Source organism: Gavia stellata, chromosome 8, assembly GCF_030936135.1.
Source record: "Gavia stellata isolate bGavSte3 chromosome 8, bGavSte3.hap2, whole genome shotgun sequence".
NCBI lineage: Eukaryota > Metazoa > Chordata > Aves > Gaviiformes > Gaviidae > Gavia > Gavia stellata.
This window is the reverse complement of record NC_082601.1, coordinates 12265903-12288773: the sequence shown is the minus strand read 5'-3', so window position 1 is coordinate 12288773 and position 22871 is coordinate 12265903. Positions and strand designations below refer to the sequence as shown.

Genomic DNA, 22871 nt, shown 5'->3' with positions numbered 1-22871 from the left:
CTTCACGTGGAAATGACTGCAGGACCATTTGGTATTTCATGGAATATTTAATAATGATAACCTGTCTGGATTATTTATATAGCCCCTTCCACTGACAGTTCCTGCATTTAGATCTGAGCCAGAGGGTCTCGCACCAAATCATCAGCTCGTTAGATGCTGTCCTGGGCCAAGCTTGCCTTGTGGGGGAGCGTTAAACAAGCAATGCCAATGCAATGCCTGGGGGTTTCGCCCCGTGATCCACTGCAGGCAAGGGACAGCTCGCTCCTTGTAGACTCACCAACCTCCAGACCTGTATCTGCTCAAAATCTCCCTGTTCCTGACACAGCTAGCTAGGTAGCAGTCCTAGGATTTACACCTCTTCTCCATGGTCTCCAAACGCAATGACTACAGGCAATAATTGTCAGGGGCCTTTGCAGTGTCTTACTGCAATAGCCCCAGCATCGCCCTCCAGCCCAGAGTTTAAGTACTGCCCAGTCTTCCCGCAGGCTGTTGTAATAAAGCAGATTAAGAAGAGGATTTGAGCACTTCAACTGATGGCTAGGTTCTTTTTAATTAAAATGGAATAACTTCCTAGAGTATGCTTTGAGCAAAGAAGAGAAAACATTTGCCAAAATAGAAAAATCAAATAGCTGGACTTTGCAAGATAAAAAAAAATAGTTCTGTAGTTAGCACAGACTTTGGGAGCACATTGCATTTGTAGTCGGGCTTCCTTGAGGAAAAGGGGAGTTTTATTGAGTCTTCTTCAGACTTTTATACTACAGTTAATTTTAACGATAACAGTACAGTAAAGTTGTCAAGGGGGTTCTCCTTACACCAGCAGAATTTATCAGCACACACCAAAAAAATCTCAGCTGAGCATCTCAGTTACATAGTTTATTTCTTCTCTCATGTGCTGTGGCTCACCAGCTTGTCTTTCAGTCCATAATTCGACAGGAAAGCTGCAGAGAAAAAACAAGCTCCTTCAGGCAGGGCTATACTATACTTTCTGTTTCAGCGCTGTGGATGCTGCACACCTGGACCATGCAGAGCAGCAGGGCAGAACAGGCAGGGGGGTGACACCGGCTGCTGCCTGCTCCAGAGCAGGCACAACAGGACCTACCTGCACAGCCGTGGAATCTCAGAGGAGCACTTAAGCTTTCAGAAGTGCACTTAATTTCAGAGTTGAAATACAGCTCTAACTAGCTGGGCACGGATTCATCCAGCCTAAGTGCCGTCTGGGGCTCTGTGCCTGGCGCTTCCCCTTGGCTGGCTCAGCTGGCAGCGAGCAGCAGGCGCAGGGCTCTGCATCCGCATCCCTGCGCCGCGGGAGAGTTGAGGGGCGGATAATGTTGGGATTTTTTCCTGGAACTGGTTCTTGATTTCTTCCGGTGATCTCATGTATGAGCTAGACTGAACCCGAGCAAAGTTCATGTGTATGCATGTCTGAACAGCACCTGAAAATCCCATTCCAGCACTCATAAGCAGAGCAGTGGCCTGAGCAGTCGGGGGCACGGTGCGTCTCAGCCGTCGCCATCTGATGGCTTCCGTCGCTGACCTCGTGGAAGCAGATTAAGCAGGGGGTTGTTGGGGGGAAGGCTTTGGCCACCTGCTTGCTGCCTAAACCCTAATAAAATCCTGGCTTTGCCTGGGTGATTCAGCGTGTTGCTTCCAGCAACGGAATGGCTTTGGGAACCATTAGGGAGCGAGCTACAAGCCAGAGACTGATGTTTGTGTTCTGAGAAGGAGATGAGCGCAGAGGAGAGGAAATAAAACAGGTTGTAGATTATTTTAGGTCGTTTTTTTTAGTGAGAGGTGGTGAAATATTTTGGAAGCTGGGCTGATATTCTTTCCTAGGAAACACAGATGCTGTTTTAGAAGAGTGGTTTAACTTGGGATGTTGTTCAGCTGCCTGATTATATTTATAGGAGATTTTCTATTGATCAGTGCAATACGGGAGGAAGCGTATGAGGCTCTCAGGAGAGGGAGGAGAGCACGTTACCACGTTCCGTTCCCATGCACGGAGCTTTTCATACACTTAGGCTATGAAAAGCTTGTCAGTTGACTAATGCCGTAGGTCTTACTGAAAGCATTTGCCCTTTCCTCACATTCCACCTAGAAGAGTTTCTCAGGATCCTTCCTGGCACTTCCCATTCCCCGGAGGGCTCCGAAGAGCGGCAGCGCGTGGGCTCCCGCCTGTCACCCAGGTACCGTCTGCTCATCTCCCGAGGCAGGAGTACAAAGGAGGAGGCTGGCCAGGCTTCTGAGAGGGTGGTTGAGCACAGAGGGATCAATAGCAAAAGGCAGAAGGGTGTAATAAGCTGGTGAGCTGCTGCAGCAGTGACAAGCAGAGCTCCCAACGTGTGTTCAGCAAAGCAGGAGGTTTTTCTGCAGACTTCAGGCAACAAAAGGCATGGCGCAGGGAGAAGTGGATGTGGTAACAGTTCGGCCATCTCCATCCTTCAAAAGCCCACTGTCCCCAACCCCACGTCTCGGGAGCAGCCTTGTGAGCTGGGTCACAGCGACGTCCGAGTCTGGCTGAGAGCCTGAGGAAAAACAGAAAGAGATTTCCCAAAAGGTCTTTCAGAAAAGGAATTTCAGTCTAAATAGATCAGATGAAAGGACAACTTTGCAATTAGGTTTCACTAAATTTGGGCCAGCAGGATGAATCAAAAAGGCTCAGAGGGGAAGACACTGAGCTTCCCAAAAACTTGTCTGAAGACACCACATGTCAGTGCTAGTGGTACATGGGACCATATGTGGAGGGGCGTTTTTTTTCTTTTTCTGTGATGGATGTACTTCACTCTTCAGAGAAGGGATTGAAATGAGACCCCAGGGCCCTCTGGGCACGGGAAGAGTTCAGATCCAGGTTTCAGGGGGTGTTAAATGCTGATTTGTGGACACTGGAATTTGTATTGGGTTGGGAATAGAACTAACCAAAATATTGGGGTTTTGAATGATGTAAACATTTTGTATTTGCACAAAAAGTTTCGATTTAAATGAAAAGTTTCCATTCTCCTCTTCCTCTGGAATGGAAACTTCAAATGAAACTTCAACAATTCTTCTATATTTTGTTACAGAAAAATGTCTTCCACTTTATACCATTCCCTGATGTAGTTTGAAATCAACGGAAATTCCAAAAAGAGGAAATATGCTATTAGAAAAACATAGCATTGCTTGACTATTGAATTTTCCTAGTGTTTTGGGGCCATCATGCTTTCATGTAGAATTTGCTCTTGCATCGATGCAGATTTTTCTTTGAAGAAGAAAATGGGGAAGTTTAGACTGTAAAGTTTCCACGTCTTTTGATGAGGTCTGAGCCTGCTGGGTTTTTTTGTTGTTTGTTTTTTTTTCCTTTTGTTTTTCAAGAGTGTTAGGTCATTTTTGAGAATAGAGAAGAGCCTTTACCTGTAGTGGCTGTTTAGATATATTCATCAGGACTTTGAGGTTAAAGCAGAAATCAAAATGTTTCCTGAGATTTCTGATTTCATTTACAGGTTGTAAATGTAGTGTGCAGAATCAGTTGCCGTATTTCTTTTCGTACGTTTTAACCATAGCCATGGACTAAATTAAACAATTTCTGTAACGAATGTCTAGTTACTGCTAGCATGTACTGTCCTGGTGCTCGGACACCAGCGTCTTGCCAAGATCCACCAATATCTCCTTAGAGCAGGGAGATTTCTCCTTTATGTACTTCCTTAATTAGCACGTGTGAGAGTAGTGATGCAACCTGTGCTCCCTTGTGGAAAGGCAGAAAGGTTCAAGTGCCTTACAAAACTGGGCAAAAAATCAACCCAATCAAAATGTCTATCCAAAAAGACTCACAAGAACTTGGGGGATCACAAGTCATTGATTGGGTGTCATCCAAACGCATTGGACTCTGACCACCTCCTGGTTGATGGGTCCCTGCATCCTGTCACATAGGTACAGTTCTCAGTTAATGATAGGGACTTTCAAAATAACAATAAGAGGAAGGAACTGAGCCTGTGAAGCAAGAAGGTCTGTATACATCCCATCCTGTTCCAGCTCACAGGGTTTTCTTGTCCTTAAAGACACAGTGAGCTCCATATGTATCTCAGCAAAGGTCTTGTCCGTTCATGCAGGCAGTCAAGAGTTGTCCTTACATAGAAATCAAGGCTGGGAGCTTATAAATCAACATAAGGACTCAGGGAGGTGACTGTAGCACCTGAGATAATTAATACGATAACAACCAACCATTTTGGTCATTTTGCAGTAAGGTGTGCTCTTCTGCCCCATTAATGAGACTCGTCGCCTCTGAAAACTTCCTTATTTCTGTGAAACCACTTTAGTTTATAGGCTTATGGCTTTTTCCTAAGGAATCAATTTTAACAGACAAGAAGCACTGAAATTCACAACTGGACATCCTCTCTGCATTAGCAATGGTTGGGTTTTTTTAATACCTTTTTTTGTGGGAAAATATAGGCTAGTTGAAATGGAATTACTTTGGTGGAATGTGCAATTTCAGAAACATTTTCATCTGTCAGTGTTTTCCAGCTCTAGGATGAAATTCTTCTTAAAATCAGAGGGGAAGACGACTTCCTAATAGCAATTATGTAAGTCCAATAGCTTGAACTCTCCCCTGAACTTTCATTAATTTTCAGGATCCTCTACTTGGCTGTAGCTGTTGAGGGCTTACCTGCTGGGGATGTGGCAAAGCTGAGCAGCCAGTTATATTAAATCAGTTTATCACATATTTCACTTTGCTGATGAACATCAGAAACTTTGCCATTGCTGTTTCTCTGTGCTTATCTCAAATGAGGAAGACAAACAGTGTGTGATCAGGGTGAATGTGGCCTCTCTGTTTCTCCTTATTCTGTACAGCTTCTAATGCTATGCCCAGTGGCGTGAGTTTGGAGTGCCTGTCAGTACCACCATCAGCAGCATGACTGGCATTGCCATGTGCTGTTTTGTTCCTTTCCCTTCTGCAGGGGCAAGAGGGTGTGCAGTGGGGTGTTTTGTTTTAGAAGATTTGGAGTTTATTTTGTTCAGTTTCTCTATTGTTTTTTAAGTATATACAGCTATTCCCATACATCTGCGACAGGGGCGGCGAGATAAAAATACTAATTTGCAGCTGGGGCAAAAGGCAGGGAGGTTTACATAGGTGTGAGTAAGGGTCAGCGTTGAAGAGGAAGGTACCGGTGCTCCCTTGATACTTCACAGCAAACCAGCTTCTTCCAGAGGCAGAAACAGGCTCCTCTAGACTCTCTCTGGAAGTTTTGCCTTCCACACAAAGAAGCTCTTCCTTCGTTTTAATGAGTTTCAGTTGTCCTTAGTTTTGCTTTGCTGGGGCAATAACGTTCTCCGTGGGAAATGAAACAATTTTCCCAGAGGCTTGTTGGCGAGTAAACATTTAAAATTGAAGAAGTACCCCAAAATACTTGCATAAATCAGCAACGGTGTATTACAAGCTACAACAGGTGGTCTCTTCAAATCCATGCAGTGGCTCTGGGTGATTGCAGAACAAATCTACCTGGTGGGAAATGGGATCCTCCAGTAGCTGCGCTGAGCATCCCGTCTACAGCCTCTGATCTGCTCTGCCAAGGGATCTTCTGGTGGGAACATACAACCTTGTTTTTGGAGTCATTAACCCTGAATGTAACGTTGCAAATGTTGGCCATTAGGATTTGATTCAGGCAACTGACTCTGGGATATGGGATGCTGAAAAGAGCAACATACTGGAGGATCAGGCCCCTGTGACTGCATTGCAGCTGTGTACATTTGCAGGTGGGCTTGTTTTGGGAGCTTAAATTTCCACCACTCTTGCACCAGACTCACCTGCTTTGGAACCAACTGAATTTGAAGGCGGTCATACAGATAATCCTATATATGACCCTTACAACAAATTAGTCCCTCTTGAAGCTGGAGGAATTTTACTATAGAAGTCTGTTCACAGGAGGTCGGGTAGCAAGCAGACTCGCTCAGCTATGGTAGGGATGGGAATATTATTTTAAGACTCTGGATACCAAGTCCTTGATACTTTGCTTTCCTAGGAAGTCTGTCAATTAGATTTAGAAATCCAGAGCATATTGTTTGTCATTTTATCGAGGTGCCTGACATCAGCTGAGCTCGTTCTGTCTCCTAGTTCTCTCCATTATCATTCATTTTTTTGCCATATTTTGGATGGAGGAGTGTTTCAGCTTCTCTGGAAACTCACTTATGGTCTCAGCAGAGTCTGCAACATCAAGATTGATCAGCTTATGATCTGCAGGGCTCAGATGAAGCAACATATTCATTTGAACTGCGGTAGACATCTGAATGGAGGCCAGAGGCACTGTGTACTACTCCCGTCTCTGTTGCTGATGTGTTGCAGGACCTTAGGCAAGGTACTTGGGAGCCTTTATGCATGCGGATATTTGTCTGTGGTTAATCCTTGTGAATTTGTGCTTATAAAGAGAGCACAAAAGGAAGCAGAGGACTTGAATCCCTCAAGTATAGGTAAATGCAAGCAGGTAAATATCATGGTAGAATGGCTGATAGAACTGGAGAGATGCAGCTTGAAAACAGAACTCGATAAAATAATTATCTGTTGTATATAAGAAGTCTGCATTAAAGGAAACTGATTACACAAAGCTGGAATTTCAGCTTTTTGTGTATTATCAGGGATGGATGTGCCTCAGGACTTGAAATGGGGAAGACCCATACACAGAGTTCACATTAATGACACTCTGGGTTGGCCAACATCTTGACTTACCTGGGGGCAGTGGGAGCCACCATAGGCAGAAACATTTGGGCCCACCAGTGAGAGGATTAAGATGTCAGTTTGGTCAGCTGCCAGGACAGGGATCTTGTGGCTGGAGTCCCTTTCGTCTTGGTTGCGGGCTTCACCAGAAAAGTGGTCATCAGAAGGTCACTGACTGTGCTGCCTGCTTCCATGCAGGTTTTTTGAGGTTTCTTTAATGTTTTCTTTTAATGTGGTATGTATCACGATGCCTTGTGCCATCACTGCAATATCCCCTGTGTGATTTGTGGAGGAAAAATTATGTAATCCTATTTCTGGGAACAAATGCTGAATTTAGCAATGGTTTCTGTATAGGGTAGAAGACAGGGAGATGGGAAGGACCGGAAAGCAAGCCACTGACAGGCAAGGCCATCAACAAAGGATTTTGTAGGAGGAATGCAAGACATATATGGCTAAATATTTGTTCTCAGTGTACTTTGTGCCCTGAAGAACATGTGTTTTTCTGACTCCTTTTTCCAGAGCACTAATAACTCGACCATCTGTTTGCCTCTCTAAATCAGAGCAAAGCCCATGAAAACCCACCTTGAAAAACAATTAGAAATTATCAGCTGTTTGTTTTAGCATTTAATAACTGTAATTAGCAAACCTAATGACATGTTTGATTATTGCATCCCATGTCTGTGAGCCCAGTGGGAGGCAGGAGATAGGACATATTGATTAGAGCAATTGAGACTCTTTACTTCCTTCCATTTTTTATTTTCTTTTAAAACCATATGCTGGGTAGTTCTCTGAAGGGACTGTGCATGTAAACAGAATCACAGAATCATTAAGGTTGGAAAAGACCTGTAAGATCATCAAGTCCAACCATCAACCCAACACCACCATGCCCACTAAACCATGTCCCGCAATGCCAAGTCCACACGTTCCTTGAACACCTCCAGTGATGGTGGCTCCACCACCTCCCTGGGCAGCCTGTTCCAATGCTTCACCGCTCTCTCAGTAAAGAAATTTTTTCTAATATCCAGCCTGAACCTCCCCTGGTGCAACTTGAGGCCATTTCCTCTTGTCCTGTCACTAGTCACTTGGAAGAAGAGACCAACACCCACCTCTCCACAACTCCCAACTGTAGAGAAATTGGTATTGAATTGTAAAATTGATGTTGAGATCATGGCTGACTTGGGGCAAGATTAGCCTCCTCGGGTGGATTACTAACAAGCAGAGACAGAGTTTCTATAATGTTTTTAGTTGCTGACTTTTAGCCTAAGGACTATGAAGCTCTAACGCAGTGGACTGAGTCAGAAAACCTCATTTCTACTCCTGGTTCTTCAAGTGACTTGCTGTGGGATCTGGGCTGAATTTCTTCCCCTCTCTGTACCTCACTATTCCTCTCAGTAAAAAAGGAGATAATAATAAAGAAGAGGAAAGGTACAGACTCCCTGCACAGACAATGCCAAAAGATTTTCTTCTCTTCTAGTGGCTGTTGCTACCTGTCTGGACCCTCTGTTAGAGTAGACGAGGGTCCTAATATAGGCATGTTAGGTGTCTGAAGTTTAATGGTGGTAATATCCCATTTAGTCTGTCTGGAAAAGGTGAGATTTGAGGTTATAAAGTGCAATGGAAAAGCTACATATTAGTAGTATTTAAGAGAGTAAATCACAGTTACTGAACTCTGCAAGTCATGGTGAATTAAACATACTGTGGTTGTTCTGGAAGAAACCTGATGTTTCTTCATACAGGCTCTTCATAAAATTGTGAATTATGCAGGCATTCATCAAAATTAGGGATTGCTCATGAATAATTTGGAAACAAGTGAAGGACTTTAATATGTATGGTGCACTTGTAATAATAATTTCACCCTATTGCTCAAAGCATAGAGCCAGTACTTCTGTCACAAATGAGAAACATTTGTTTCTAAACCTCACATTTCTTGAGATTTGCCCCATGTCTCCTTGTTCTTCTGTGCCATAGGACTAGAAGGAATTGGTCCAGGCACTTATTTATCGTTCCATCATCCAGAACCCTCCAACTGGGTCATCATGTAACCTTCCTCCAGCGAGCATTAACCCATTTTCTCTGGTCTGTCCTGGTAACTTCTGACTCTGCGCTAGAGCCTTATTTATCCTCCCCTGAGGACAGTTTAGATGAACTGTTGAGGGACAATTTTTATCCTGAAGCAAAGACAGGACAGGAACATTCTGGACGCTGTTTCCTTTTCTGTAGCTGAAATCCTTGTGTTACTGTTAGTAAAAGGGTCAAGAATTTTCTGATTTAACTTTTTCAGCCTACCAGAATTTAGATTTTTTTTTTCTTTTTTTTTTTTTTTTTTTCTTTTCAGAGCTCACTTTGGTGGAACTGTAGGCGGGAAAGGGGTCCCTGGCCAGAAACACAATTTTTTGTTTACCAAGCTGAGGTGAATGGGCAGCATCAGAGTGATCAAGGGCTGCTGGGCTGTGGGAAGCTCATGGCCCTTCCCGGGTGTTTCATATCCTTGGAAAGGATTATAACTGTGGGCTTGGGTGTCTCCTGATCTCATCTCTTAGTGCTTCTCCACTTTGTAGAAATATTTAAATAATTGGGAATGGAGGAGGAGAGGGAGCCTGACTGAGTAGCAGGTAGCATGTTCTTCTGGGATGCAGTTCAAGTTCAGGTCTCTGCTTCAGTGGATATCTGGAAGCTTTTGAAAGCCTTGGTTATATCTTGATATGACGGGAAATTTTTCAAAACCTTGAAAAGCTTCCTGTGTTGAAAAAATATTTCCCTCCAGCTTTAGTTACTACATTGGTTTGCTATTCTATAGGCTGGCTTGCTTTTCTGTTGGACACATCATGCATGATGTAATGGTTTTAGCATTGTTACGGTGTGCGAAATAATCTCAACGAAGGCAGAATGTGCTTAAAATGAGGAAATTTTTTTTTATACATATATATGTATATAGGTCTGAAAATAAAAATGAGCTTATTTCCTTGTAAATTGAATCCTTGTTACATTACAACCCTATTCTCATGCTATGTGGCAGAGGCATGGATCAGCCAAGGTGGCACTGAAATCCCATGGACTTTCCTCACCTTCACGGTGTGAAGCCAAAGGCACAGAGATTTGGGTGGAGATTAGGCAGCACAGGTTTTGTACTCCATAGGTACCCCTGGCTGCATAAGGGCTCAAAATGAAGATGGCATCTCTTGTTTGCTTCTCCAGTTGTATCCCTGGACAAACCAGACATGACCTGGCTCCAACGGAGAGTTGCATGATGTAGCCCTTCAGGTATATAGCATCCCTTGAAAACTATGGGAATTTTAACGCTGCCGAACTGTAACACAGGGCAACACACATCTCTATCTGTGTAGATGAAGTTTATGTAACAGACTTTGACTTGTACAATCTGCAGTGCTGTAGAAAACTCTTTAGACAGGACTTAGCAATTTTTTTTAAAAAATGTATTTTTAAAAAAATGTATATATGGTAACAACATTGCTATTTTTAGCTGCTTCTGTGTGACTCCGGTTATGTAGAGACATGCTTTGTGCTAGAAGGTGAGCTTGTACCTATCGTGGCATCAGCTGAATGGACGGTTTCAGAATAAAATGGACGGGGGGTATGTTGTCAGGTGGGAGCTGGATCTACAAGTGACTTCTCTGTTCTGTAAGCATGGCCAGCTGGAAAACCTGTGCCTTGGGGGGACATGCATGTATCTCAGTGATTTGGTTTCTGGTTTGTCCACCTGCAGGTACTCCTGGCGTATGAGGCACCTCATCTAAATTCTGCCCAGAGCAATTCTTTGTTCTGTGGTGATCCAGGATACTGTTTTTCCGCACGCACATGTGCTCTCATGCCTATCCTACTCTTACAGCAGAGCCTCTTAGGACTCTTCCTACTGAATTAGGGTGTTTAGGACCCCTACAGAAGTCACGGCCCCACAGTGTGGGGGTCCTGTGTTCTGCACGAGAGAATGCAGCATGGATTGGTGCTGGAGATGTGCATGTCCTTGGGTAGCTTTTTATTCTTGTTGGCCAGGTAAATTAGTTCAGAGAAGCATGTGATTTTCCTTTTTCTGAAGTGATATTTCTGTTAAAGGGATTATACTTTCCATTGAAAAGCACACACTCACTGCATTTTTACAGTTTATTTGCAAGGTCCTTGCAGTTCTGTGCTAGCTTCTTGAACTGTAGTTTTGCTATTACTTTTTTTCCTAGATAACAATGCAAACACATCTCTAACAACACATAATTCCTGAAAAAATCCTGTGATAATATGTGAAGAAAGAACTAAACATTGAGTGAGGCACTAGATTTCAGTTTCAAGCTTATTAAACTTTATTCACAGCAGAGAATAAAATAAGGTGCTGTAGAATAGATTGTATTCGTCACTATATTTGTGATTGTCTAATTCAGGATAGAGTCATTCCTTTATGGCTAAGCCTTTTGACAATTGCTGTAGAAGATGAAGTGCCAGACACAGGCAGATTAAAAGGAGTGGATTTTAAAACAGGAAAGCTATAGGAAAAAAAAAAAAAATAAAAATCATTCCAATTGCCAACAACACTCTCTAAATACAATGCAGAGGAGGCATGAACTTCTAATCAAACTTTCAATTTCTAATGAATTGTCAGATAGATTAGAATGTCTTATCGCAAAAACATTACTGAGATACATCGCTTCTAACTGGCAGGACGTTGTAAACTATCTGGCAATGAACAATGCAACACACTGAGCAGCAGTGAAAAATACTTTCACTTTCTTGGTGTTGACCAGTTTACAACTATCCCCACAGTAGGATTTCATTAGCATTGCCTGCTTGGATTGGCAGTTATATTAGATTTGATGGGATTAGGTGAAAGTCAGAAGAAATGCTAGTAGCAGTTTTCCTCGTGTGTTGTGTGTGGTCGTCGTTTTTTTTTTCTTGTTTGCCCCCTTTGGAGCTCCAGCAAATGCAAACATGTGTTCCTCAGTTAGGCAAGCCCGAAAGCTACAAAGAGTGCACGGGCTCTTGAATGTGCCATAATTTATGTTTATCAATTCAGTGCACATAGTTTTGTTGACGTGTGCTTCCTGTCTGATTTTCTAACAATCCTTTATTTTCCGCAGGTGGCCGTGATAAACGAGGTGGTCCTGTCTTGACCTTCCCAGCCCGCAGCAATCACGACAGAATAAGGCAGGAAGACCTTCGGAAACTTGTGACTTATTTGGCCAGCGTGCCAAGGTAAAGCTAGAAAGAAAACACTTCAAAGCTTAGGGTGGATGGGTGGGTGGGGAACTTGTTCTTGGCAGTTGCTGATTTCCAAGCATTAACGTTTAGTACCTTCAGTTCTTGGGACGGAGAAACAAAAGTGTTCTCTTCCTCCTCCTGTGTATGCTCTGATGGTTTTTATCGCACGCGCGGCAATGCAGGAGCCCCAGAGCAGAGGCAGTGCGAGCAAACCCGGGCTTCGGGCTTGCAACAGCAATGAGGAGCAGCTCTCGTTCCCCACGTTTCTGTGTGGCTCTTCTAGAGGAGTGGAAAGGGAGGAAAGTGCTCAGAGGTCTGCAGTTACATATAGCAAGCTGGAGAGAGCCTGCTGTCTGCTGTTCCTTTTTAATAGCTTGTGGGAGGTTCAGGAGAGCTGGGGTAGGGCACTGGAGTTGCTGGGGAGGAGAACCTGCCCCGTGCGAGGAGGCAGATTTTCCTGCTCCAGCACTTCCCAGAGCTTTCTCCAGGCTCGGGAAGGAACATGGGTGGACTAAGGGGGAAGCTTTCAAAGAAAGGCATTTCAAATGGTTCTGCATGTAAACCAGCACCTTTCCCCACATTAGTCCCCATGTCCCTCCTCCAACATGCAGGTCCCCATCCTTTTTGCAGGGACGCTGGAGGAAGGATCTGTTGCCAGTGCATATTAATCTTTGCAAGCTTTGGGAGATGGTTTATAGGGCTCAGTGCCCAGGCAGGTATTTCTGAGCCAATGTTTAATGCCTCTGAGAGTATGAGGCTATGTACGCCCTCATCCAGCTTCCTTTCCCTATGTTCAAGCTTGCCAAATATCCTTACCCAATAACCACTGCACTGGTTATTGAGAAGAAGGTTATCCCAGGGCAAGTGAGGGGCGGAGAAGGGATGTTCAGGGTTGCAATAACACACCCTGTGCCACCCAGGAGCTCCTTCTTTTTTAAACCTAGGGTATGACCTGTTAAACAGTGCTCATATTTTTGCAAAGAGTGTGAAGTTAACACCTGAAGGGCAGAGGGTTTGGCTGCATCTGGAAGTCAAGAGGTAAGGGTCTTGAAAATGCACAGTTCTTTAAATATGCGATGTGCAGAGAACAAAGGTCCCACGTTTGGTATGGATGAGAGTTGAGGGCTGTTTGGAGACTCATCACTTGGCTGCGGAGAGTGAGGGGCAAATGCCACCACATGTGCCAGATCTGCCAGTGCTCATTTCCTGGGCTTCACAAGTCCTCTGGTGATGCATTTTTTTGCTGCATTGGACTTTTGCTCATCAAGGTTTTATTAATAAGCTGAATTGGTTTGCTTTTCTCCCCACCCCCTCCACTTTTTTCCTCTAGCCAGCTCTATTTTCAACCATATTGCAAGAGAGATTACGGACGTGCTGTGGGGCTGGGACAGCGGTAGGTCACTCCCTGGGAGCTTGGCAATCCCCTTCCAGCTGCTGCAGTAATGAAACTGCTCCCTTACATCTTATCATTTTTTGCATGGTTGCAAGTACAAAGATACGGCATTGCTTGGGGTTGCAAGCAATTGCACAGAAAAAAATAACATGTCAACCTTTTCTATTAATTGCTCTTCCCTCATGGAGGTGGCAGTAATAGCAAGATTCTGTTCCCCCCTCTTGCACAACTACATCGATTAGATCAATCTTCGATGATGCTTTTGGTTGCCTCACTCTGAATCAGTCCAGCAATGATTTTTCTCTAGTGATGCAGAAGCTGCGGGACAGAGGTGCATGCTGAAGGACCTAATACAAGACCCAGCTGCTTGTCTCTATAGAAACACTAAAAAAGCATTCCCCCTCCTAGTCCCCACTGCAAAGCCTTGTTCTGCCCTGATGTTTGAAGCCTTTGAAGGACATCCCTCTAGTTATATCAGAGAACATTCCTTTCTCTGCGGTACAAAATCCCATCATGAAAATGTGCCCAGCAGTGAGGGACTGGCTACTCATGAAGCACTTTTACCAGTTTCCCAAGATTGGTTCTGTGGAGACATTAACCAGAGTACTTGTCTCCTGTTTGGGATATTACACCTTGAGAGGTGTGGAGCAGAAAGCAGCAAGAGTGATCAGAAGTCTAGAAAAAGTGGCCTGTCAAGGAAGGATTAAAAGGGTAGAGGTTGCTCAGCCTAGAGAACAGAAGAGACTGACAAGGGTCTTTGAAAGCATGTTGTGATGCTGCAAAAGGAAAGGGCTCGTAGGGCTAGGACAAGAAACAAAAGTGTTAGATTGAAGCAAGGGAAGCTTAGGCTGGACACGAGGAAAACATTTCTAATGGATTCCCATTAGAACTAGAATAAGTCATCTAATTTCTTCTTAAATTCCTCCATAACTCTATAGGCAAACCTCTGGCATGGATATAAATGTTAAGGAGAGGGGATGATGAATCAGGAGGTGACTTCTTTAGGTTCCTCCTAGTCCTGTTTTGTCTGGTACCGCAGCTGTGAACTCACTGCTGTAGGAGGGAAATATGACCACAAACTTCATGGGTTTGGCATATGGGATTGTGTAACCTGTGTGGTGTGAGAAAACACTGAAAACTCATTTTCCTTAAACATTTTGTTCACTTTAACAAGGGCAACCAGCAGAGCTTTCAAACTTATTTATTTTTTGGAAACAAATATATGGAAGGAACAGTTTGAATTCGTATCACTGGCTCCCAGTTCGTATTTATTCCAAGATGAGTGCTGTAATGAATAACTGCATCAGCCATCCACCAAAATAAACAGTTTCATTAGCAGAGACTCTGAACAGGAGAGTCAGGAGAAACTGCTGTGTTGTTCAGAGTGCTGAAAGGGGGAGAGTTTTCTGTGCTAGTTGAAAAACTAGAAATTCTTCGTTAGGAAAAAAAAAAAGACTGCAATTTATCATATTGACACCAGTATAATAATTCTTTCTTTATTCCTGGTGCAGTGGTTTCTGAGTGAGACAGATTGCTATCCACATTGATACTATCTGTCACTTAACCCTTGTTTTATATCTTAATGGAGGGGGCAGAGGTGGCACATTGCTGGGAGCTTTGAGCAGGTATGGGATTGGTGATGAAATATGATGATAGATAGGGTAAGTGAAACAAGGGTCTTGCTAGCAGTTTTCAAAGTTTCTGATTCAGTTTTCTGCAATTCCTTCTTCAAAACCAGAATAATAATGTGGGTTTTCTGAAAGCAGCAATGTGTGTTTGAATTAGAGCAGAACAGTGAGTGCTTTCATGCAGCTGCGGGTCATGGTCAGGCAGGTGCCTGCAGTCAGTGGGGTTTTCTGTGGGGCTGAGGATTACTGCTCAGGGGTTAAGACTTCAGACCTAGGAACGTGGTTTGTTCATATCCCAACACGGTCACCTTGCAGTCCATAGTACCTGGGGTGACTTAGGGGTCCTGGAAGATTCAAAAGCCTGATCCTGCAGTCTTGGGTACTAAGAGGAGGTTGCGAGTGCGTACTGACACTGTGGACAAATGTGGTCCTGGTTCGATGCTGTACACTGGTTCTTTCAGGCATATCACGAGGTCCTTTTCTCCAAACAGTTCCACTATAATTAGTTACTAAGAAACGAAGACGCTATTCATTAGAAGTAAAGGTAATTGCCACGGATGCCAGGTTTCTACCACTCTGCCATTTTCTGCTTGTTTTACATTTGCACTAATGCTTTCTGGAAAGGCGAAGCTGTATTTCTTGTGAATCAGGCTAGCTCCTATTTACATGCAAATTTCAATGGGATGAGATGTTTAGAAATTTGGAGGGCGTGACTGAATCTAGGATAACATGGTGTTTATGATCGGGGGAGCTGAGGGCGAATCTTCTGGCCTCGCTGAGGATTTTATTTTTTAATACCAGTGCAGTGCCATCTATTCCGGTAGGCTGAGTTTTGATTTATATGTGTGTAAATGAAACTAGCACCAGGCCAATCTCCTCTGCGAGCCCTTTAGAATTAAGTATTAAGTTATGCGTAGGCTACAGGAGGATAAAAAGGAGACAGAATATTATTAGCCTGAGTTATCTCCTTGCATGGTGAAGCAATACGATGAAGGAAATGTTCTCTGTCAGCTATAGTGAATCTTCCGGCTGAACACATCAATCTGTTTTGGAGCCAAGATAAGCAGTCTTCTGTGCTCGCTGCAGAGGGGGAAACCCAAGATGCCTTGGAGGCCTGTATTTTTAAAGACGTCTACTTTTTATTTGTCTTCTGTATGAAAACCTGCTCAAATGTTTCCCTGTTCTGGGGGACATCCAGGACTCATAACAGCAGCAAAATGTTTCCAAGGGACAGCGCTATGTGTTTGAACAGCTCCTCAGAGCTACCTGAGTTTGATGAAAGGTGCTAGGATCAGTAAAACAACTTAAGTGCCTCTAATAATTAGTTCAGTGATTGGGGCTATATAAAATTAGAGGAACAATACAGAGGATGGTAAAATGTAGCAATACTCACCTACTCTTGGATTTATTTTAAGCTCTTCTCTGATGATCTGTGGTACTGTGTATATTAACTCCTCTGGCCAGCAGTAGTGTGAAACTCATTTCGTTGATTGATAGGAATTAAACCCTAGAGCTCTACTTTCTGTTACATGATCCTAGCACAAAAGAAGCTTTTGAGGATCTTTTTTTCTGGAGGCTATTGTAGATCGACAAAAATAACCATGTATTTTAAAAATAACACCAGGGACTTGATACTAATTTTAGTAACTAAGTATCTGGTGCCATCTATAAGATAATTATTCCACCATACACTTGTATCAAAATACCCCAGTAAAAAATGAAATGAAGCTAATGAGACTAATGGAGGTTTAGTATTTTCTTCAGATATAATTTGATTTTTTTTAAAAAAATGTAAGTGTATTTTGGAGAAAGAAACTCCATAGGAGTATATAACTGACATGAACGCTAGTGAATTTAAGAGCCTTTTGCCACTCTATAGCCAGTTCATATCCAGCCTCCATTGTATGTGGTATTGGTACATCATGTTATCACCACCATCTGTTAGGGATTGGGGGACTTCTGTGGAAATAGTTGGTGTTCTCACCTCATCCTGTTAAAAGGCTTCTGGCCACATCACTCTCTTTTACTTCCTGTGTCCCTTTACTGACCACCTCAGGACCAAGTTACATGTTCACCTCTTGTTGGAGATCAGCTCTTCAAAAGAGGATCTCTGATTTCCTTCCAGCTGCGGTAACAACCTGTTGAGACATTTTATTCCTAGATAAGTGGACAGTGGCTATAACTGATGTTGAAATTCTGCAGTAAGTGTCTACAGCTGCCAGCCTGGCAAGCTCCCCTGTTTACCAGAAGCTGCTAGAAAATGTGAACTTCCTAGAAGTGCAGAGGGAACAACAGGAGCCGTCAGAGCCTGCAGAGCAGGAGTTATGAGAAAAGATTGAAGGTGCTGGGGATGCTTAGGTTAAAGAGAGGGAAAGTAAAAGTTATGTGATCACAAGCAAGTATGCAAGACTGAGCTAAAGGAAACAACTTGGTCTCAGTGTACATGGCAAATGGGACCAAAAGAAATGGATTAAAATCATAGATTAAAGAAATGAAACAGGTTTCTGTAGCATCTCAATCTTGAAGACCCTGTTAGAAGGCGTATGAGGTGTACTGTTGTGTATTGTCGCTCCTGTCTTGCAGCAGAGGGCTGAAAACAGCCTCTCCAGCAATCACGACACCATTTTGTATAAATCTGTGGGTTTTTTAAATAGGTACAAGATTTTAATTTCCCTTGTTTGTTTATTTTTAATTCCTGGATTTGTTTTGAAAATTAGTCCAAACCTAAGGTAATGGGGGCTTTCTGTATCAGTTTCCAAGTTATTTTCTACTTTCATTGCCTGTTGCTCTTTTCCTGGATAGTGTAAGGACTGATCTTGCACAGCTCTGGGCCTAAAGCAAATGTCCTCTATTCCTCTGCCCTCTGTGGGAGCTGAGAGCACTCTCAGAGTGGTTCCAGCTTGGTTAGCTGCTGAGCCCCGCTCTGCCTTCCAGCTGGATAACACTGCAAGTGTTTTCAGACTGGTTTTGTGATGAACAACACAAATAGCATGATATAGAGCTTTGTCGTTAATACGCTGTGAATTGCACAGCTCATGTAGCCTTTTTCTTCTAAAGACTAATAAAAGGCAGGGTAAGCTGGGCTCTGCATATCACTTCTACCAGCGATCATCAATATCTGCGATTTGGTCTAGCAGAAGTATCTCTCATCTCTCTGTCGTGAAATAGAGGCAAATGAGAGTAACATAATGTTAATATTGAGACAAACTCATGGAGATTTGATTGTCTTGTTTCAGAACGTGAGTTTGGGGTCTCAGATAAATAAATTAAATAAAGGTTGATGTTACTTCAAGACTGAATTCCTTATCTGAAATAAATTCTTTAAAGAACATACATAGAAAATACTTTGCAAATCCTTTTGTAAGTTGTCTATCTTGTACCGAAAAATATTTGCACCATTTTGGAAGACCTGAAAGCCTGTTACTGTTTTTTCACACTAACTTCTTCAATATTTCTATATTCTTAAGTAGTAGCTTGCACCATTTTATTATATATTAATTCTATTCCAATAAATAATTGAAATTACTGATTGCTACATGCAGAGAAACTAGGATTTCAACCTGCCATTGTCCTTTTAAGCATTCTATTCAACAGTCAACTTCTGCTTAATTTTAGACTATAAATCTGCAATTGAAAACAGTTAATATGAAGGAATCCCTCATTTATTGTGTCTGAATTGTTTCCAAGGCAATTGTTCTTTTTTACAGGGTCGGGGAGGGGGTCCAGTTTTCTCTTACTGCCAACCATGCAGACTCACACTGAGCTTTCAAAGTCATATTCGGTTCTTTCTGGTTCATCTAACGTCTCCAACATAAAGATTCTCCAGTGGGTTACTCATCTGAAGATTTGGGATTGCAGAGGTAGCCCTACAGGCCAGGTTTAACATACAAAGAAAATGCACAGGTCTGAAAGAGAAATTCCTTTTCCTGGTACTCTCCTGCTTTTCCAGGCCAGTGAGAGCTCAGTCATGCCTTCTTCAGCAGAGTCAGCGGATAGGGCTCAACGAGGGGACACATCCAATGAAATAAAAGGTCACTGTTGTACTTTGTGCTCTTCCTGGGCAGCAAAGCAAGTGTCTCTACCCAGTTCAGGTCCAATGCCTTTAGGTTTTACCGGTTTGGCCTTTTTTGCTTGAGCCCTACCCTCCCAGCTGTGGGCTGTTTCTCCTCACCACAGGCAGCACATTCAGACTGCAAGTTCAGAGCTGCCAGAAGGACGGCAGCGAGTGGAGACCTTTTCCGTAGCCCCCATCTTCTCAGGTCCACTGCACAGAAAATAGCTAACAGGCTGCTGCTGCCAAGCTATAGCTTCACTGCACCTGGCTTCTCTCTTTCTCACTGAGAGAGGAGGGACTGGAGGGCTCCTAAAACCCTCTGAGCAGAGGTAGAGGTGCCTGTGGCAGCATGTCCCGCCAAAGGCATGGCCAAGCGGGGCTGACCTGGAAACAGCAACCTCCTGTAAGGATGGTGAACCCCCGCAGCGGCATCAGCTGAGCCTCCTTAAGGCATCCTGAGGGGTCTGAGCTTTACCAAGGCACTGAGAAAACCCCAGCTGTCTTCTCGGGGGAGCCTCAGACACTGCTCAGCTCCCTGGCACAGGCTGGGGGCTGCTGATCTCTGGCTTTCCCACACAGGATGGGTGCCTGCCCTGTGCAACGCTCCCCCTGTCACTGTATTTCTGTTAGTGATGTTGTAGGTAGTGTTTGACTGCATTTCCAACAGCGGGTTTGGGCTGGGAAGGATTCTGCTCGGATTTCTCCAAGTCTGGAGCAAACATCAAAACAAACCCCCTCACCATGCACACCACCACTGCTAGGATGCAGGAACCACCATGACTGGGGCCTGATCCCATCCCCTGAGCTGTCTCACGTAGAGCTCCGCTGCCGCGCTCTGCATTTTGAGCTCCGTCCAAGCCCTTGATCTGGGGATTAGATCAGCATTGTTCCTCCTTTCTAAATGGCTTTTGCATGTTGATTATGCTGGCATTTGCTGCCTGTAAGAAGGAGCTGTGGTGATGGAGAAAAGGTAGAAACTTGTAAACTGGGATACATCCTGCACCCGTTCGCTGGTGAGGGAGCCGCTGGGCGCCGCAGCCTGCTATAAATTTTATGCAGAGCATCATTTTCTCCATCCTCTTCCTCAGTGGCTCTCTGACAAGTGGTTTGTGAGTCTCTGCAGCACACTTCGCCGTGCTGCCCTCTCTGGCCTCTTCCACGCTAGTGCTGATTTAAAGCTGTTGTATGCTCTTCGTGGGCTTTTTAACCATCAGATTTGTGGCTCCACAGCACTCCGAGAGGTCCAGGCAGCAGCAACCTGGAGACTTCCATGGAGAAGGCAGGTTTGTGCTGATGTGAGCAGTAATTCAGAAGAGCTAAAATTAGCAGACAGAGCTCTTTTGTGGGAGCGGCACACTGGCAGCAGAGCCGGCACCGGCCGCGTGCGATTCCCTCCTGAAGCTGTCAGCAGCCGTCAGCAGAGTATGCAGTGGTTCAGCCAATCCTAACTTTTCTTTTCAGTGATCCATTTCCTACAGCTTTTGCAGAGATTGTAAAATGGTTTTTGTCTCATTCCAGCATGGGTGCTTGTGTTCCTCATCAGTAACTCCAGTACATGCTACATCCTTTTCAGTCTTAGAAATTATGATAATTTGGAGGCGTCTTATGCCACCCTCTTCATGGATGTCATTAGAAGCACGAAAATGACTGCTGTGCTTTGCAGTTTGCTTTGTAATGGGAATATTGTCAAAGGTATCTTAATGTCAATGGAAGGCTCTTCTAAACTCTCATGGAGAATGGATGAGACCTTTACTGTGTGCCAATATGGAACAAATAATGGGAGACACAGAAGCGGAGTCATCTCAGTCTAGACTGGTTGGTTCTTATCCTCATTGGATGGATGGAGGTGTTGTGGATGCTGCTCCAAAGTCTGGATTTCGCAGTGCACAGCTTGGGTAGGACTGAAGATATGTGTTCAGGAATATATTTATAGCCTTGTCTCCAAATGATAAAAAGCTTACGCAATCATGCTGTCTGTCAGTCACTGTTTAAACTAAATCTGTCAGAGAAGACTCTCAAGAATATTGAATTCCTACAAATTTAATGAGAATAGACAGCTGCGTCAAGGAAAGAGACCTAATTAGCATCCACAGAGAGGGAAAGGTGGTCTGAACTACCCCTTCTTAGGGACTGGAGGTAGAGGGGATATCTCCAGAGCATACAGGAGGCAAATTGTTATTAAACATTAGAGAATCAATGTGCAAACCACTGCCAAGGTTTTGGCAGTTCCCGTGCTCATAAAAGTGCATGCTAGTATATGGCATTAGAAAATTGGATCATGCTAAAATAGAACAACGACCGATTCATGGTAACATATGGTATTGAGCAGGCTGATGCGCTTGAAGCATGGAAAGTATGGGTTGGGACTGGCAAAATTTGTCTCAGAGGTTGGGATGCTCAATTCCCTGCTGTTTGCAAAGGGAATTGGTATCCAAGTTTGGTAGGCAGTTGTAAATCTCCTCAGTGGTTTCATCTCATTTTCCACAAGGTGCTCCTGACCAAGTCAGTCTGTGATATTTTATGTTTTCCTTGTGGATCCTGGCGCTGCTGCAGAGTTCCCTGTGGATCCTGTAACGCTATGTGCAGCAAAACTTAATTGTAACTATGTAGTCTGAGGCTGCTGGGCTACTTAGAATAAGGGAAAAAAAAAGAGAGAAACATGTTAACACAAAATAAAATTATAAATAAGAAAAATAATTTCAGAGTGTCTCCTTCCCCCCCAAGAAAAGGCAGAAAAGTGTAACTTAAACATGCTTTTGACCTGGGAGATGTTGTCTGGTCTGCAACGTGTGCCACAGTGTACTTTTCTACTATTAACAAGGGAGTGTTTGTTTCCCTGCCTGTGTACACATGGCTTTATTTTATGTCTAAGTTTAAAGAGAAACCTTAGTCTCTGGAGAATTTTCCAGTGAAGTAATATTTTAGAAAGTTCCTTTATGGTACTTTCAGAAAGTACCAAAAAGTACTTTTACAAACAGTACTTTTACTTCCAAAAAGCCAAAGCACCAAAGCAGCTTTCCCTGTCCTGCAACTGCATTTGGGGAAATATCCTGCACCTCTTCCACATACTCCCGCTACAGTGCAAACAAGAGAAAGTAGGAACCTACTGTAGGTTCAATGCAATATTTACAAGGGAGATCTTTGCTGAATGGTCCTTTTGGTTAATGTCATTGAATAGAAATTGTAGTAGAGCATTGGCTTTGTAGAATAATTGCATCTCTCTCTGAGAATTGTAACAGCAGCAGCAGTTCATCTCCAGCCAAATTCAGGCTGCTTTCATATGCCTTTCCTGTGCACTACTCAAGTGTGTATGTGATGTTTGTATGATGTAGCTTTCTTCTGTCACCCTGTTTCCCATGGGAATACAAGGAGAATCGACAATCTCTAATATCTATGTAGTGATATTAGCACTTAGTCTTTTACTAGAAGGATGAGTTAAGTTTGATTGTTTATTTATTTGAGCATCTGGCAAGCCAGATGCTTCTGCTATTGTTGTTGTCATTGAGGATCAAATAAATATTACTTTTCGAAATTTAGTTTGAAAGAATTGCTCATTAAAAACTTTTGCATGGTAAAATTCAACCCTTCTACCTCCCCCAGTCCCAAGTCAGGGTCCAGCATCCAAGCAGTTATTAAATGCATCCATTTAAGGAATACAAATAATAAGGATACCAACACAGCATTAATACAGAGATGGCTGGGATCCTTAGCAGGAATTTTATGGCATTTTAAAACACACATTGTACCAATGCGTGGGGCTGTGATACTTTGGAACTCCAGGGAGTGATTTCAAATTTTCTCTGCAGGTTAACGTTCTGCAAAGTGTGGTAAATGGCTTTGGTGGTCCTGAGGGATGATCAGCAAAATACTTTGTTTCAGGTCACGAGTGAATGCTATGTTCTGAAGTGCTGTTGCATG

General features: G+C 43.5%; 1 protein-coding gene across 2 annotated transcripts in view; it reads left to right on the top strand.

Annotated features, from left to right (window-relative positions):
• Positions 1 to 22871, top strand: part of KALRN (kalirin RhoGEF kinase) — a 530063-nt gene that overhangs the window by 170870 nt on the left and 336322 nt on the right. For both annotated transcript variants that reach the window (XM_059820280.1, XM_059820281.1), the window contains exon 3: positions 11758 to 11872. In XM_059820280.1, the coding sequence (XP_059676263.1) occupies positions 11758 to 11872 (115 nt within the window). The remainder of the gene's footprint in view (positions 1 to 11757; positions 11873 to 22871) is intronic.